At 45.4% G+C, this 12,289-nt stretch overlaps 1 protein-coding gene across 2 annotated transcripts; it reads right to left on the bottom strand.

The window, feature by feature from the left end:
- Positions 1–389: 389 nt before the first annotated feature.
- Positions 390–11,701, bottom strand: LOC122619774 (D(2) dopamine receptor). Of its 2 annotated transcripts, none has more exons than XM_043796891.1 (6): positions 11,253–11,701; positions 6,025–6,692; positions 4,142–4,244; positions 3,937–4,062; positions 2,957–3,140; positions 390–1,867 (listed from the first exon to the last, which is right to left on the bottom strand). In XM_043796891.1, exons 2-6 carry the CDS (start codon positions 6,542–6,544, stop codon positions 890–892), a joined length of 1,911 nt encoding a protein of 636 aa, XP_043652826.1. In that variant the 5' UTR covers positions 6,545–6,692; positions 11,253–11,701; the 3' UTR covers positions 390–889. The 2 variants fall into 2 exon arrangements, with proteins under 2 accessions (XP_043652826.1, XP_043652827.1); XM_043796892.1 differs by lacking the exon at positions 11,253–11,701 and adding an exon at positions 7,702–8,045.
- Between the last annotated feature and the right edge of the window lie 588 nt (positions 11,702–12,289).

Below are 12,289 nucleotides of genomic sequence, written 5' to 3'. Positions count from 1 at the left end.
CCAAGGAAAATGTTGCCATTTTCGAGGCGCCGCCCGCTGAGCGGAAAAGTCGCGCGGAAATTACTAAATCGATACGCATCCGATTTTCCTTGGGTTCCGCATGCAAAAATACCTTGAATCTTCGCCTGCAGTCGCGTATTGCCATCCTTGTACAGTCAAGCTTCATTAAGTCGAACATCGTCAAGTCAATTTTGTGCTAAGGGAATTGAGGTCTCTAGAACTCGACATTTTATGTTACTCTCTAAAAGGTTTTCAGGAAAATGTGCCTAACTATGACGATAAAAATTATATTTTCCCTGACTAGGAAACAGATTTCGATCATAAAAAGATTTTCATAGCACTCGTTTATGAGATAGGTAGATAGTGTGGCTCAGCTTTTTATCTATATTATTTCCATAAATTTTCGCAACAGTGGAAGTGTTTATCTCGAAGCTTAGGAAAATTTGGAAGTAAATATGATAAAAACCTTTTATGCGTACAAACAAATTAGAGATATTATTTGTGTTCTGAGTCAAGAAAGATGCCGATTGTTATGTTAAATCAGTTGAGTGTCTGCGGTAAGACGTTTCCCTATAGACTGCTTGAAAATGCTGTAATGGCCTGGCATTTCTGAAAGGTCAACTGAAACCAGTGGAATTCCTGGTGGGCGAGGCTCGTCTCCTAAGTGCAAAATGATCCAGAATCGGAAGCAAACCCTGACGATGAAATAAACTATACGAGAAACTGGAGAACAATTACACATGGACTGTGGGTGCAATTAGGGACCACACCTTCTTCGCCGCCGACGCGTCTAAAGTTAATGAATATGTTAATAATATGTTATGCGGGGCAATTTGTTCAGGGCTCGAAGGGTTGCCGTCCTGTCCTTCCGGGCGAGTCCAGTCCAACTCTATCGCCTGATGGACATGGTGTTCGTGGGGAACTGCGGCTTCTGGCCGGCGCTGAAGAAGCGTTTGCAGGTGAGGCGCCAGAAGGCCGCCCGGAAGTCGACGCTGTAGAAGGCGTAGATGAAGGGATTGATGGCGCTGTTGAACCATCCCAGCCAGGTGAGGGCCTTGGCCAGCATTTGGCTGGCCTGGTGCTCGGCCAGGAAGGGGGTGATCAGATAGTTGATGAAGAAGGGCAGCCAGCAGGCGATGAAGCCGCCCACCACAATGCTCAGGGTTTGGGTGGTCTTGTTCTCCTTCTTCAGCGACGTAATGCGATTGGACAGCGATTTACTGTTGGTGTTTCCGCTGGTGTTCCCGCTGCTCGATGTGGTGGTCACGCCCGCCTGGTGATGATAATGCGGATGGTGGTGATGGCTCCTCAGTCTCTCCCTCTCCCTCTCCCGCTCCCGCTCCCCATGCGAATGCCTAAAGCTGTGTGTTCGCGGTGGCTGCGAGAGGGAGTGGGCCTGCGACTGTCCCGTGTGAGCCGGCGGCTGGGACTGCCACTGCGCGTCCAGGAGACTGCTGCCCGGCCCCATGCCACTCGTCATTGTGGTAATGGTCGTGGAGGCGGTGGAAGCGCGCTTCAGCGAGGAGGGTCGTGTGAGTTCGTAGCACCCATTCTTGGCGCAACCCATGGAGGCGCCTCCTCCGCCGGAGGGAAGGGCCAGCAGGGATTGACAGTGGGTGCCGCCAGTGGCACCACCTCCTCCTCCTCCTCCTCCTCCTCCTCCTCCTGCAGCGCCTCCTGCTCCTCCAGCGCCCACTGGCGCACAGTTGTCGCTGTCGCTGAGCATCATGTCGTGCAGCTCCTTGGCTATCGTCTGGTTGGAGAAGGTCCTCGATGTGGCCTGTCTCTGGCGCTGCCCCACCGAGCTGTGCTGCTCCTGCTCCGACAGCTCGTTCTCTACGTCCGCTGCCGTGTAGCGCTTGAATTTCTAGACACGCAAAGTGCACAAGGCGGTTAAGTCAATGTCGATGATAAATAACTAAAATGAAGTCAATGGGCGGCAAAAAGCGGCAGAGATGAAAGGAACGGAAACGGAAGGCACGCTAGGAAAAGCCGCAGCTTTAAACACTCTTGTTGGCATCATCATCCTCTTTAAGGAACCACGTGGTAAGCAGGTGACTTTAAGCTGCTTTAAGGCTACATAGTACATACCTAATGCCATGAGGCCATTGTTCTACGAATATCAACTGCACGATGTGATAATCTCCATGCACATAAAACTGGATTTTAGACTGGTTTCAGTGCGTATGGTTGCCTGGACTTGATTCAGTTTAAGTGCAATTTAAGCCTATTTTAAAATGCACACGAGGTATATGTGCAAATGTATATATGCACAAGCAATTTCCAAAGCGAGCTTCGTTTAATGTTAGCTATTTAGTGATTACCCTGCAGTTTGTTTCAGAAACAATTGGGCACTTTAAGAAATGTTGATGGCACTATCATGCTGTTTGCTCTAGTTTCTGTTTAAATGAATGTTGCAGCATTTTCATCATTTCATAACTAACGTTTTTGAAAGGCATTTACCGCTTAAGCGGCCAAACTTCGCCCCTCAGAAAATGGTTAGTTGAAAACTCATTAATTCAGCTATATGGGCCGCCAGAGTTGAAGTGAAAAACTTGTGTTATAGGGCACTCTGGACCGGATCGGATCGGATCGGACCGGATATTGAGCACATACCCCGATGCGAGGGTATGGTATTTAAATCTGTGTGAGCTCCTGGCATTTGGGAATTATGAGCGGACGTGCCGCAGTTTGTGCCGCACGTGGAGTGTCCTTTAAGCCGGAGTGGTTCGCAACAGAGATGACTTTCGCCGGGCTGGCCTGGGCAGCGTTTGTTGTTTGCAGCTGCAGTGGTTTCCCTATACCATATACCATATTCCGTATTCCGTATTCCGTATTTGTGCACCATGTTGGCTTTGGTTTTGGATGGCGATGGCGATGGCGGGAGACGTGCGAATGTTTGCAGGCAAACAGGAGGACGTGGGGCATGGTTTTGGATGGCTGCGACAGAGCTTACCTTGTTGTGAACACTTATGTCGGTCATATTGTCGTGCCTGGATGCAATGACACAGGAAATTCTTGCATACACATAAATCATGACTGCCATGGGTATGAAGAAGGAGCCCATGGCCGAGAAGATGACGTAGCCCTCGTTCTGGTTGTATCGGCACTCGCGGAGGTCCCTTCGTCCTGGCTCGTACCTGCGGGAAATGGAAGTGAGCAGGATACGCTTAATGGGCCACCAAGTTAGTCAACTAATGCAGGAAGCTCCCAATTATTCGCCTCCGCAGGAGGGGCTCAGGGGAGTCCTACGAGTCAGAGGGGTCAGAGGTCGCAGGTCGCAAGAGCAGCAGACAATTGCCAGCTAATTATATTCGTTTGTTCAGTTTAGTGTCGCCACTCAGTCTGCTCGGAGGTCTCGAAATTTATGCTAATTAATTTCCACTCACAGTTGGCAACATTTGTAATGCTTAAGATGGACCAAAAATAGCTAATAATGCCCTAAGTGGTCCTTCAAAATTATGCAATGACATCTTTTGGCACAGTTTGCTGCACTGGACAAATATAATATGTTAATTTTATTACACAAGATTTTTAATTGAAAATGAAGGCAAATTGAGTTTTAATTATTTTGGATTCTTAAATAAATTAACCTTCTCTTGGTGGAATTTAATTTCTGCTACTAACATTTGAAGAAGAACTTTAATTGCATTTCTGGTTAAATCTGTTGACTGTGCTAATGAAGTTAAATATAAACAAAGCGCTCTATTTAATTCTCCTTTTAGTTAGTTAGGCAAAGTCGTGGAATTATTCCGCACGGCACAAAATTTGTTCTTAAAGTAGAAGCGAACAACATGGAATTTTATCTAGTTAAAGGGGTTACCTATGCCCGAAGTCGATTAATTTTAGTAGTGTGTGGACTGTCGACAAACGCCTGTCCCAGACTAGGTTGTGGGAACTCCCCTACATAGCAATAATTTCTTAAAGTGTACTTACCATCCCAGCATGGGGGGACAGGTGATGGCCAACGCGAGCAGCCAGACGATTAGGATCATGATGAGGGCCAATCGTTTCGAGCGCCGTTTACGGGAGTACGTGAGCGGCCTGGTCACGGCCAAATATCTGTCGGATGGACGTGAAGGATGCCGGGATTTACGATTAGGGGGAATACGGGAATATGCTCCCGGAGAGCTCTGCTCACCTGTCCACACTGATGGCGCACAGGCTGAGAATGGAGGCCGTGCAGAGGAGCACGTCCAGGGAGATCCAAATGTCGCAGAGCACCCAGCCCAGTTGCCACGAGCCTGCAATCAAGATTCCAAATTAAAAACTTTGCACCAGCCTTTTGCAGCGCGGAGTGGAGCAGCGGGGCTGCGGGATGGCCAACTTAAAATTCCGGTCCAAAGTCAATTTGATTAGCAACATTTTCCATGGCTTTCAGCAAATGCCTCACCTAAGGCCAATTAAAGCGGCCAGCTCGGCAAATTTTGGCAATGTTTCTTGTCCCCTTCAACCCGTTAGTGGTTTAATTTCTCCATTGAACCCCAACCTTTCCAGCTCTTCCAGTGTTTTCTCCTCGTCCGAGGCCTGTCAAGCGATTAATTTTTAAATCAAGCGCCCCTTAATGGTCTCCGTGCGCCAAATGAAAAGTTGTTTTTGTGAGAGTCGCACCGACCAAGGAGCCAAGGAGCTCATTACAAGGATATTGCCTATGGGCTAGCACAGATGGGTTGGTCCAATGTAAGGATGCAATTTGCTGAGTCTCAGAGGACTCGGATTGAACCAGTAAAAGGCAAAATTAGGAGTGAATTAGGAAAACGGGGATTTCTTAATTAATAAAATAAACAAAAATGGCATTGGAATGCTTTTCCATCCGTGGAGGAGTATGTTGTTATCTACATATCTATAAGAACTAACTACTCAGCATTTACTTACTACTCAGCAGTACCTACCCCAACTTCAAGTTGATAAGGCTCCAAAAGCAAACTACTAATCCCGACCGTGTGGGTGTATTACGTCCTAACTTAATGATATGCGTACATATACTTTAGACAAAAATGGTCTGAAAGTGGGGCTTGGTAAATTGTTTACCTCGAAAAAACCTGGGGGCATGAGTAATTATGACTGAGACTTAAAAGGAATCTCCACAGAGAGAAACTAGTGGGTGAATACCTGAAAACAAACTTTATATTAAACAGTTCCAAGCGCAGTTAACAGAAGCCAGTTGAGCTTAAATCAGAAGTGGTTAAGTCAAGGATCATGCAATTAGCATATTTCCCATTCAACTCCACGAGTTCAGCAACAAAGGCGAACTATTTTCTGAAGAGAATAATTCATTCCGATTCGGATTGTCAGTGGTCCGGATGATTATGACAAACTTTCGACATGCCGTTGCCTTTAAAGAATTTCCACAAAGTTGGGCTCGGGAATTTTCCCCTTTTTCGGCTGCTAGCCTCTTTTTTTTGTGTTGAGGAAATTGCACGAGAGCCGACGCAAAAAATGAAAGAAATTCTTTCAGTTCAAAGAATACAAATCCATAAGGCGAGAGAGATACATACTCGCATATTTCACCTAGCAGCATTTACATAAATACTCGGGCCGCTTGCCCCGCCCCCCTTCTGACACGCCTCCTCCTCGAGTTCCTGTTCGTGTCCGTGCTGCTATTCCTGTTCGTGCTACTTTGTTGGGATACACTTGGAGAAAGATCTGTATCCAAATGCCCGCAAGAAATCGCTAGGCAATGCTTCAAGCAGGATCATATTGTTATTCGCAGGTTCGAAAGTTTTTTAAATTCGTCAGGAAGTATTGCTACTGCATTTGTACTTAATTTTATACAAGTCTCATAAACTTGGATTGGATTTTTTCTCAGTGTAGCCTCTTGGTTCAGGGCGCCAAGCTTTTGTTAGCAATTTTTTGAGGGATTTACCGGAATGGCATCTTCATCTTGTAATCACGCGAAAAGCCCGGCAAGCGGCGCCTCCCTTCGCGGAACGACTCTAATGCCTTAATGGCGCTGCCACACACTCACACACCCTGGCGCACACACACACACACACACACAGGCACAGCCACTACTAGACTCACCTATGAGATGGACGGCGACGGCGGGGGGCATGACGAAGATGCCCACGAGGAGGTCGGCCACCGCCAGGCTCATCACAAAGCAGTTGGTAATGGTGCGGAGCCGGCGAGTGGTCAATATGGCCAGTATCACCAGGGTGTTCCCGATGACGGTGACCACGATGAAGGTGGCAAAGACGGCAATCAGGATGATGCCCTGCCAGGAGAGCACCAGGTCGTAGAAGTGCGCCCACTCGGCGGCCGCTGCCGACTCGTTGTAGTAATTAAATGTGGTCACGGGTGCCGTGGGTCCGGGTTCGGTGAGAGCCACTGCATCCGTTCCGTTCGGGCCGCTGGGATATCCACTGCCTCCACCCGTCCCGTTGGCCGCATCCTCGTACACGATGGATATGTTCTCCGGCAGACCACCCACTCCCAGGCCCAATCCCCGAAGGGAGGAGGGAGAGGAGGGAGAGGAGGCGGCCACATACATGAGCGATGGATAAATGACGCTTAAATTATTCAGCTGCAAGTTGACAGCCATGGATCGGCCAGTTGGGTTCTCAATCGAGTGTGGCTATCTCCGGCAGCAGCCCGCCTAGGCCCAGCCATATCCTGCCATATCCCTGGAGTTGGTGGAGCAGGAGCGCGGCCCAGCTGCGGTCATTGTGTCCAGTTGCACGTCCGGTTAACTGGAATTAAAGGAAAGTTCGGCAGTTAGCAAGTTCGGCAAAGGCCTTTGCATGGCAATAAAAACGGCTCTCAGCAGGAAACAATAACAATTTGCACATTCCTTTTATCCTTAAATCTATTTGTACGTGTTTTAAGTTTCCATGAACATACTATCTGATTTATTTTCTGTGACAATTTCCGAAATTAAATGGATTTCACTGCATTCCATACAATCTCCTTTCAATTGCAATCGGCGAAATTGTCACTTTCATTTATTCGCTTGCAATTAAGCATTCAACAATCTCAAGGGTGAAAGTGCACAGCACTGAATTTTCCCGCCTTTGTGATTTACGTTAAAAGTGGTCAACGGTATTGAGAGATTCCTAAGATGGCCTTTGTCTTGGGCTGCCATTACCAAAACAGTTAAATACTTTACTTTTTAAGTAGATAACTGCTAATCCTGTAGTTAGTCACACTTTTACCGAAATAACAAAGCAATGAATCAAATTAAGTTACCTTATCATTGAAAAACCCCACTGGTTCGATTCAATTTAAAATGTATGCAACTATTTGCTTGGAATTAGGTACCGAACTTCACAGACGAACTAATAATTTATGGAGGTATTTCCTATAAGAAAATTCAACATTTTTATATAAATATTCACGGTTTATTCGTAAAGTAAATTCAAGAAAGTCATCACCATCAGAATTCCTGGCAGTAAATGCACTTTTCGTTCTAATAATAATTATAAAAATATATAAATACAATGAGCTTTAAACAAAGTAAGTATTATTACCACAAAGTGGCGAAATGTATTGTAATGTATTACTAATAAATTTGCCAACGAAATGGCTACATTTGCGAATATTTTATTGAATTCGCATATAAACTTTAATATATTCACTTATAGATGCGAATTTTATTGAAAACGGAAGAGGTTTTTCGGAAAGGTATTTTAAGTCAGAAATATTCAAAAAGCCTAATTTGACTATTTATTTTGAATGGCAACATTTGTTTGTAGCTTTTACCTCAATGTGTGTTTATTTGTGGATTATTTACAGCTAACACTTGATATGCCGTATCTAGGAGATAGCCGTTCCATTTCCGAACTTGATAGTCATTCGTCTGCCGGATTCGACTATTCATCACCGAAACTTTTCCACCATTCACCCATTCACTATTTTCACTTTTTCCACAACCGACAGACCTCCGCGTGCGCCTGGCGATAAGATTGGTACTCGACTCGACGCTCTATTAGATATCCGATTAAATTATGTGCAGCTATAGGTTATAGGCGGCACTTTTGCAACGTAGATTCCGGCGGAATATCGTCGGAATATCGTCGGAATATTGCCGGAATAAACAGCCAGCGACGCGGATGACTGTTGACTGAGCGCGAGACTGCAGACCGAATGGCAAGGGCTGGCAGTTCGACACTTCTTGCCACTTCTGTTGACAATAATTTGGCATTAAGTATTATTTATTTAGCGATAGTCCGATGGTGTGCGTTATATATAGGAGTATTTCAGATTGCGACTCCTTGTGAGCGTCTGTTCGGCTGTGTGGGTGCGATAACCAAATTAAAACTGATATCGCAATAGACTAGGTGGCGGTGGAACGCAGGCACTTCGCAATGGCAATCGTAATCGGAGTGGCAATGGCAATGAACACGGGAATGGGTATGGACATGAGTATGGGTATGGTTATGGTTATAGGAATCCGGAATCAAGCCGCAGGCAACGGCGTTTGCCGCAAAAAGGGAATAATTCACATTCAGTACCACAATTTGCATATTCAAATCTCTGTGTGGGAAGCTTGGAATATTAGCTTAAGACTTCAGCTGCAAGTATCTCCGGCAACTGGAAAGTCCGTAATAAATTCCGTGGACCACAAAATTGTAAACTAACTTTTAATTAATTTATGAACAAACATTGGGGTGCTATGCAACATTAAATTAGACTCTTGTTTTTAGGGTAGTTCTGTTTTCTGGCATATGTAATAGGAGGTGCTTTTGTACGCCAATATGTTTAATTATTAACCACTGAATTTAAAATGTGGTGTGAAATACCTGTTTTGCATGAGGCACTAAATGTTTTACTCAACGCGGGCTGGTTCTTATTATAGAAATAGACAATATGGGGCTTGGGGCCAATATGTTTAATAACTGATTCCAAAATGTTGTGGTGTGAACTACCTGCTTTGCACGAGGCACTAAATGTTTTGCTTAGCATGCTAAACTATTTTTGAATACTTAACGCGGCCTAGTTCTAATTATAGCAATAGATAATAAGGGACCAAGGGCCTAGGGCTCTCGGGAAGGGTGTACCCCAATTCGGCCTTCCCGGACTCCTCCCCCGCTTCCACTTCCACTGCCATTTCCCTAAGCCTTTTAATGCTGACGCGCAATGGTCATAAAAGAGCTTATCGCTCACATGATAGCAATCTGGCCGGGGGCGAGGTGCGCAAGGGTACTTTTACTTTTTATGCTGCGGCTGATGTGTAAATATTGGCCCGGCCTAGTGACGTACTCAAAGGTGAAACTGATTAATTGGAAGCGATGCCAAAGCCACGGATGTCTGTCAGGGTTAAGGTATCGATCGGGCTCAATGGAATGTGTCATCCCATCGCCGAGAGATAAGGTCCTCTTTCTTCGGCCGCAAGTTGGGTCTACCGATATCTGCGATATCTGCGGTGGTATGCACGAGTATAGCTTATAGACTTCCAATCTCGAGTGTTCAATTAGTGGCGTTGGAAATCATGTGTGTGAAATCATTTCGCGGGGGCTTTCGGCCGAAAATAGATTTATGAACTCATTCGTTAGAATGTTACTGGGATTCCGGGTGGAAGCCAAAAGTCGGAAAACTGAAATCGCTTTGCGATCGGGGGCTGGAACATTCTTTGGCGGCAAACCACCCATCGGCAATTGACCGCGATAAGCAATGGCGTTTTTATTGGCACTTTGATTGATAATCTAATTCGCAACTCAATTGCCAAGTTTGCACGAGCGGAGCACCCTAATCTCCCTGGTTCCTGGCCAGTTTCCATTTTACTGCCATTTCCATGACAATGGCAGCAATCAGCTCAGAGCTAGAGCTCAGAGTTTTACCCTTTTGCCCATCGTGGTGGGGGCATAAACTATTTCTTCAAAGGCTACAAATTGAGTTGCCCCAAATCCAATTACTTTGCCGAAAAGACCAAACTTATGAATTTCTAATTGATACCGAGCGTTCATCCTTTTCGGCCGGCTGAACTTGAAAGATCGGGGAATGGATTTCCGCCGCTCTTAGCGGAATGGGTCATCAATCAGACGGGCACTCATCTCCGGCATTAGATAAATCTGTATCACTGATGTTAGTGTCCGTGGAAGATTTATTTCACACTAAAAGTTCAACCCAAACAATGGAGCAGAATACTCTTTGTATACGCCAGCCAGTGCCGCCAACTTTATATACCCAAAGACACGATAGTTTTTCGGAAAAAACCGCAGCAAGAGCCTCAATTATTGAACAATCTGAAAACAGATTTATTGAAATATTAATCTCACTCAGTACGAATTCATTTATAAAATTGTTGTGTTTACGGCGCTAATGTGTTGTGTCTTATTCAGATAAAATCATTTGACTTATAGCTGGTATTCTTATATCGTCAAAATCAAGATTTTAATTCTTTCTTTATTAAAGTTTCGAAACCTATTCCCGGACATGAAATTCTTTAAAGACATTTTATGGGTCTGGCCAGAGAAAAAAGGACAGAGAGCAATTGGGCAGCTCTGGTCTACATATTTTCGTATTTATGCTGCCTCATTGCCTATTTTTTAGATATTTTCCAGCTCTTGGCCAGCTGTTTGGCCTTCACCTTATTCCGCTTTAATCGACCAAGCCCCATTTCACATTCGCGTTATTAAGAGATGTTTTTCGGAAAAGCCAGAAGGGCACTTCAAGTGTGACAATTGCAAGGCCAGCCGAAATACTTTCCGACTCTTTCGGAATGCGTTTGGAATGTGATTTTCCTTTTTTGTTACCATGTACAGCACACCAAAAAAAAAACACAAAAAAAATAGTGAGAAAGAAAAAATGCTGAGCTCCGTCAAAATTCATTCGACCGCCCACACTGCACCAGCATCCGACTTCCGTTGAACATTTGTTGCAATTTGCGGCCAACATGGCGTATGTGTAATGTGCATGTGCATGTGCATGTGTAATAATATTTCATTTGCATTCGGCAAATAAACGCTGCGGGACGGAGGGGTGTCAAGAATGGGTGGGACCCCCGAAAGGACTCTCGCTGACGTCAAAACACCCTGCCAGCCAATAGAAGCCACTATTTATCGAGACTGTCAGACACTTATTTGTCCTCTTTATTTGGCAGTGCCATCGAGGTGTTTAGCGTGAAAGCATTTATCCATTACCCGGTCCTTGGCTGATCTATGCAAAGCGTCCATGGTTCCCCCTTCCCGCTTCCCCCTGCCCGCTCCCTTTGGCGCACACCTGAACCGGTTGAAGGTGAAGGGTTCCTGCCGGAGGGTCCTCCATGAGGGTCCTCCTGAAGAAGGGTCCTCCCCGTCGCACTGTTTACTTACTTAATGCAATCGCTTTCCTGCGCAGTCCTCCGCTTTCATATCAAAACATTTCGCATTGTTTTATTGACACAAAGCTGCTATTATTTTTATTGCCCCCCGGCAGGTATTTTTCTGTTATTGTTGTCTGAGGAGCCGCAGCCGGAGCCGGAGTCCCATTTAATTGGATACTTTATAAGTGCACTACAAACGCAGTGAGAGGAGACGCTCGTTCACTTTCATTGCACGTTATTTGATGTTATTAATTTGGTTTTTCTTTCTCTTATAAATATTTTTTTTATATTTTTAGCAGCGTGACGAACTGATTGCACTGAGTAATTCAAGTCACATTATCGATCAGATGAACCGGCGGCTGATCAATCTCTTCTGGATGCTCGGTGTCGGTTACGTTCACGAATTCGTCTGATTGAAATGCCCCGAAGTGTGGCACAGTGCTCCTGCGGACCGATGGACAACCGCCTCGGTTGAGCGCTCGAGGAAAACTGAAAACTGAACTGAACTGAACAGAACAGAACTGAACTGAAAAGCTGACGATGTGAGTCGGCCGAAGTCGTCGGTGGTGGTGGTAGTAGTAGTATCTGTCACTGGGTTTCCAGTGAATTTGTGGATCCCAAGTTGGCGGGCAGGCAAACACGCGACTTTTAAAATAATCCTGTGCCAGTTCCTTCGTCTGGTGTTTAAATATTTTCGCAAGCACTCCAAGTGCTTAATATTCAAATGCTACCTGTGCCCAGAGCAAAGCACATTTAATTCCTGGAACAATGTTTAATTAAGCCGCGACTAACTCCACGCCAGGTTGATAAGACGGGAGCACTGCGGATTCTTGGGGCTCCGGAGCAGAGCAGATTTTACGACGAATTTCCAAATGAAAACATAAACGATTTCGCGGGTACTCAGCAAATCTAAATTAAGACTTTTATGGTAGCCTTATGGACATAGACATAGCTACAGCCAAGCGTGCACAGGCGGCCCGGCTCTATCTATACGGGTATGCATATAGCTATTCGCACAGCGGTCTTTGTTTGCTCATTTTATAACTT

Source organism: Drosophila teissieri, chromosome 3R (genome assembly GCF_016746235.2).
Source record: "Drosophila teissieri strain GT53w chromosome 3R, Prin_Dtei_1.1, whole genome shotgun sequence".
Classification (NCBI taxonomy): Eukaryota; Metazoa; Arthropoda; class Insecta; order Diptera; family Drosophilidae; genus Drosophila; species Drosophila teissieri.
The sequence above is the reverse complement of the archived record's forward strand: the minus strand, read 5'-3'. Positions and strand labels throughout refer to the sequence as shown.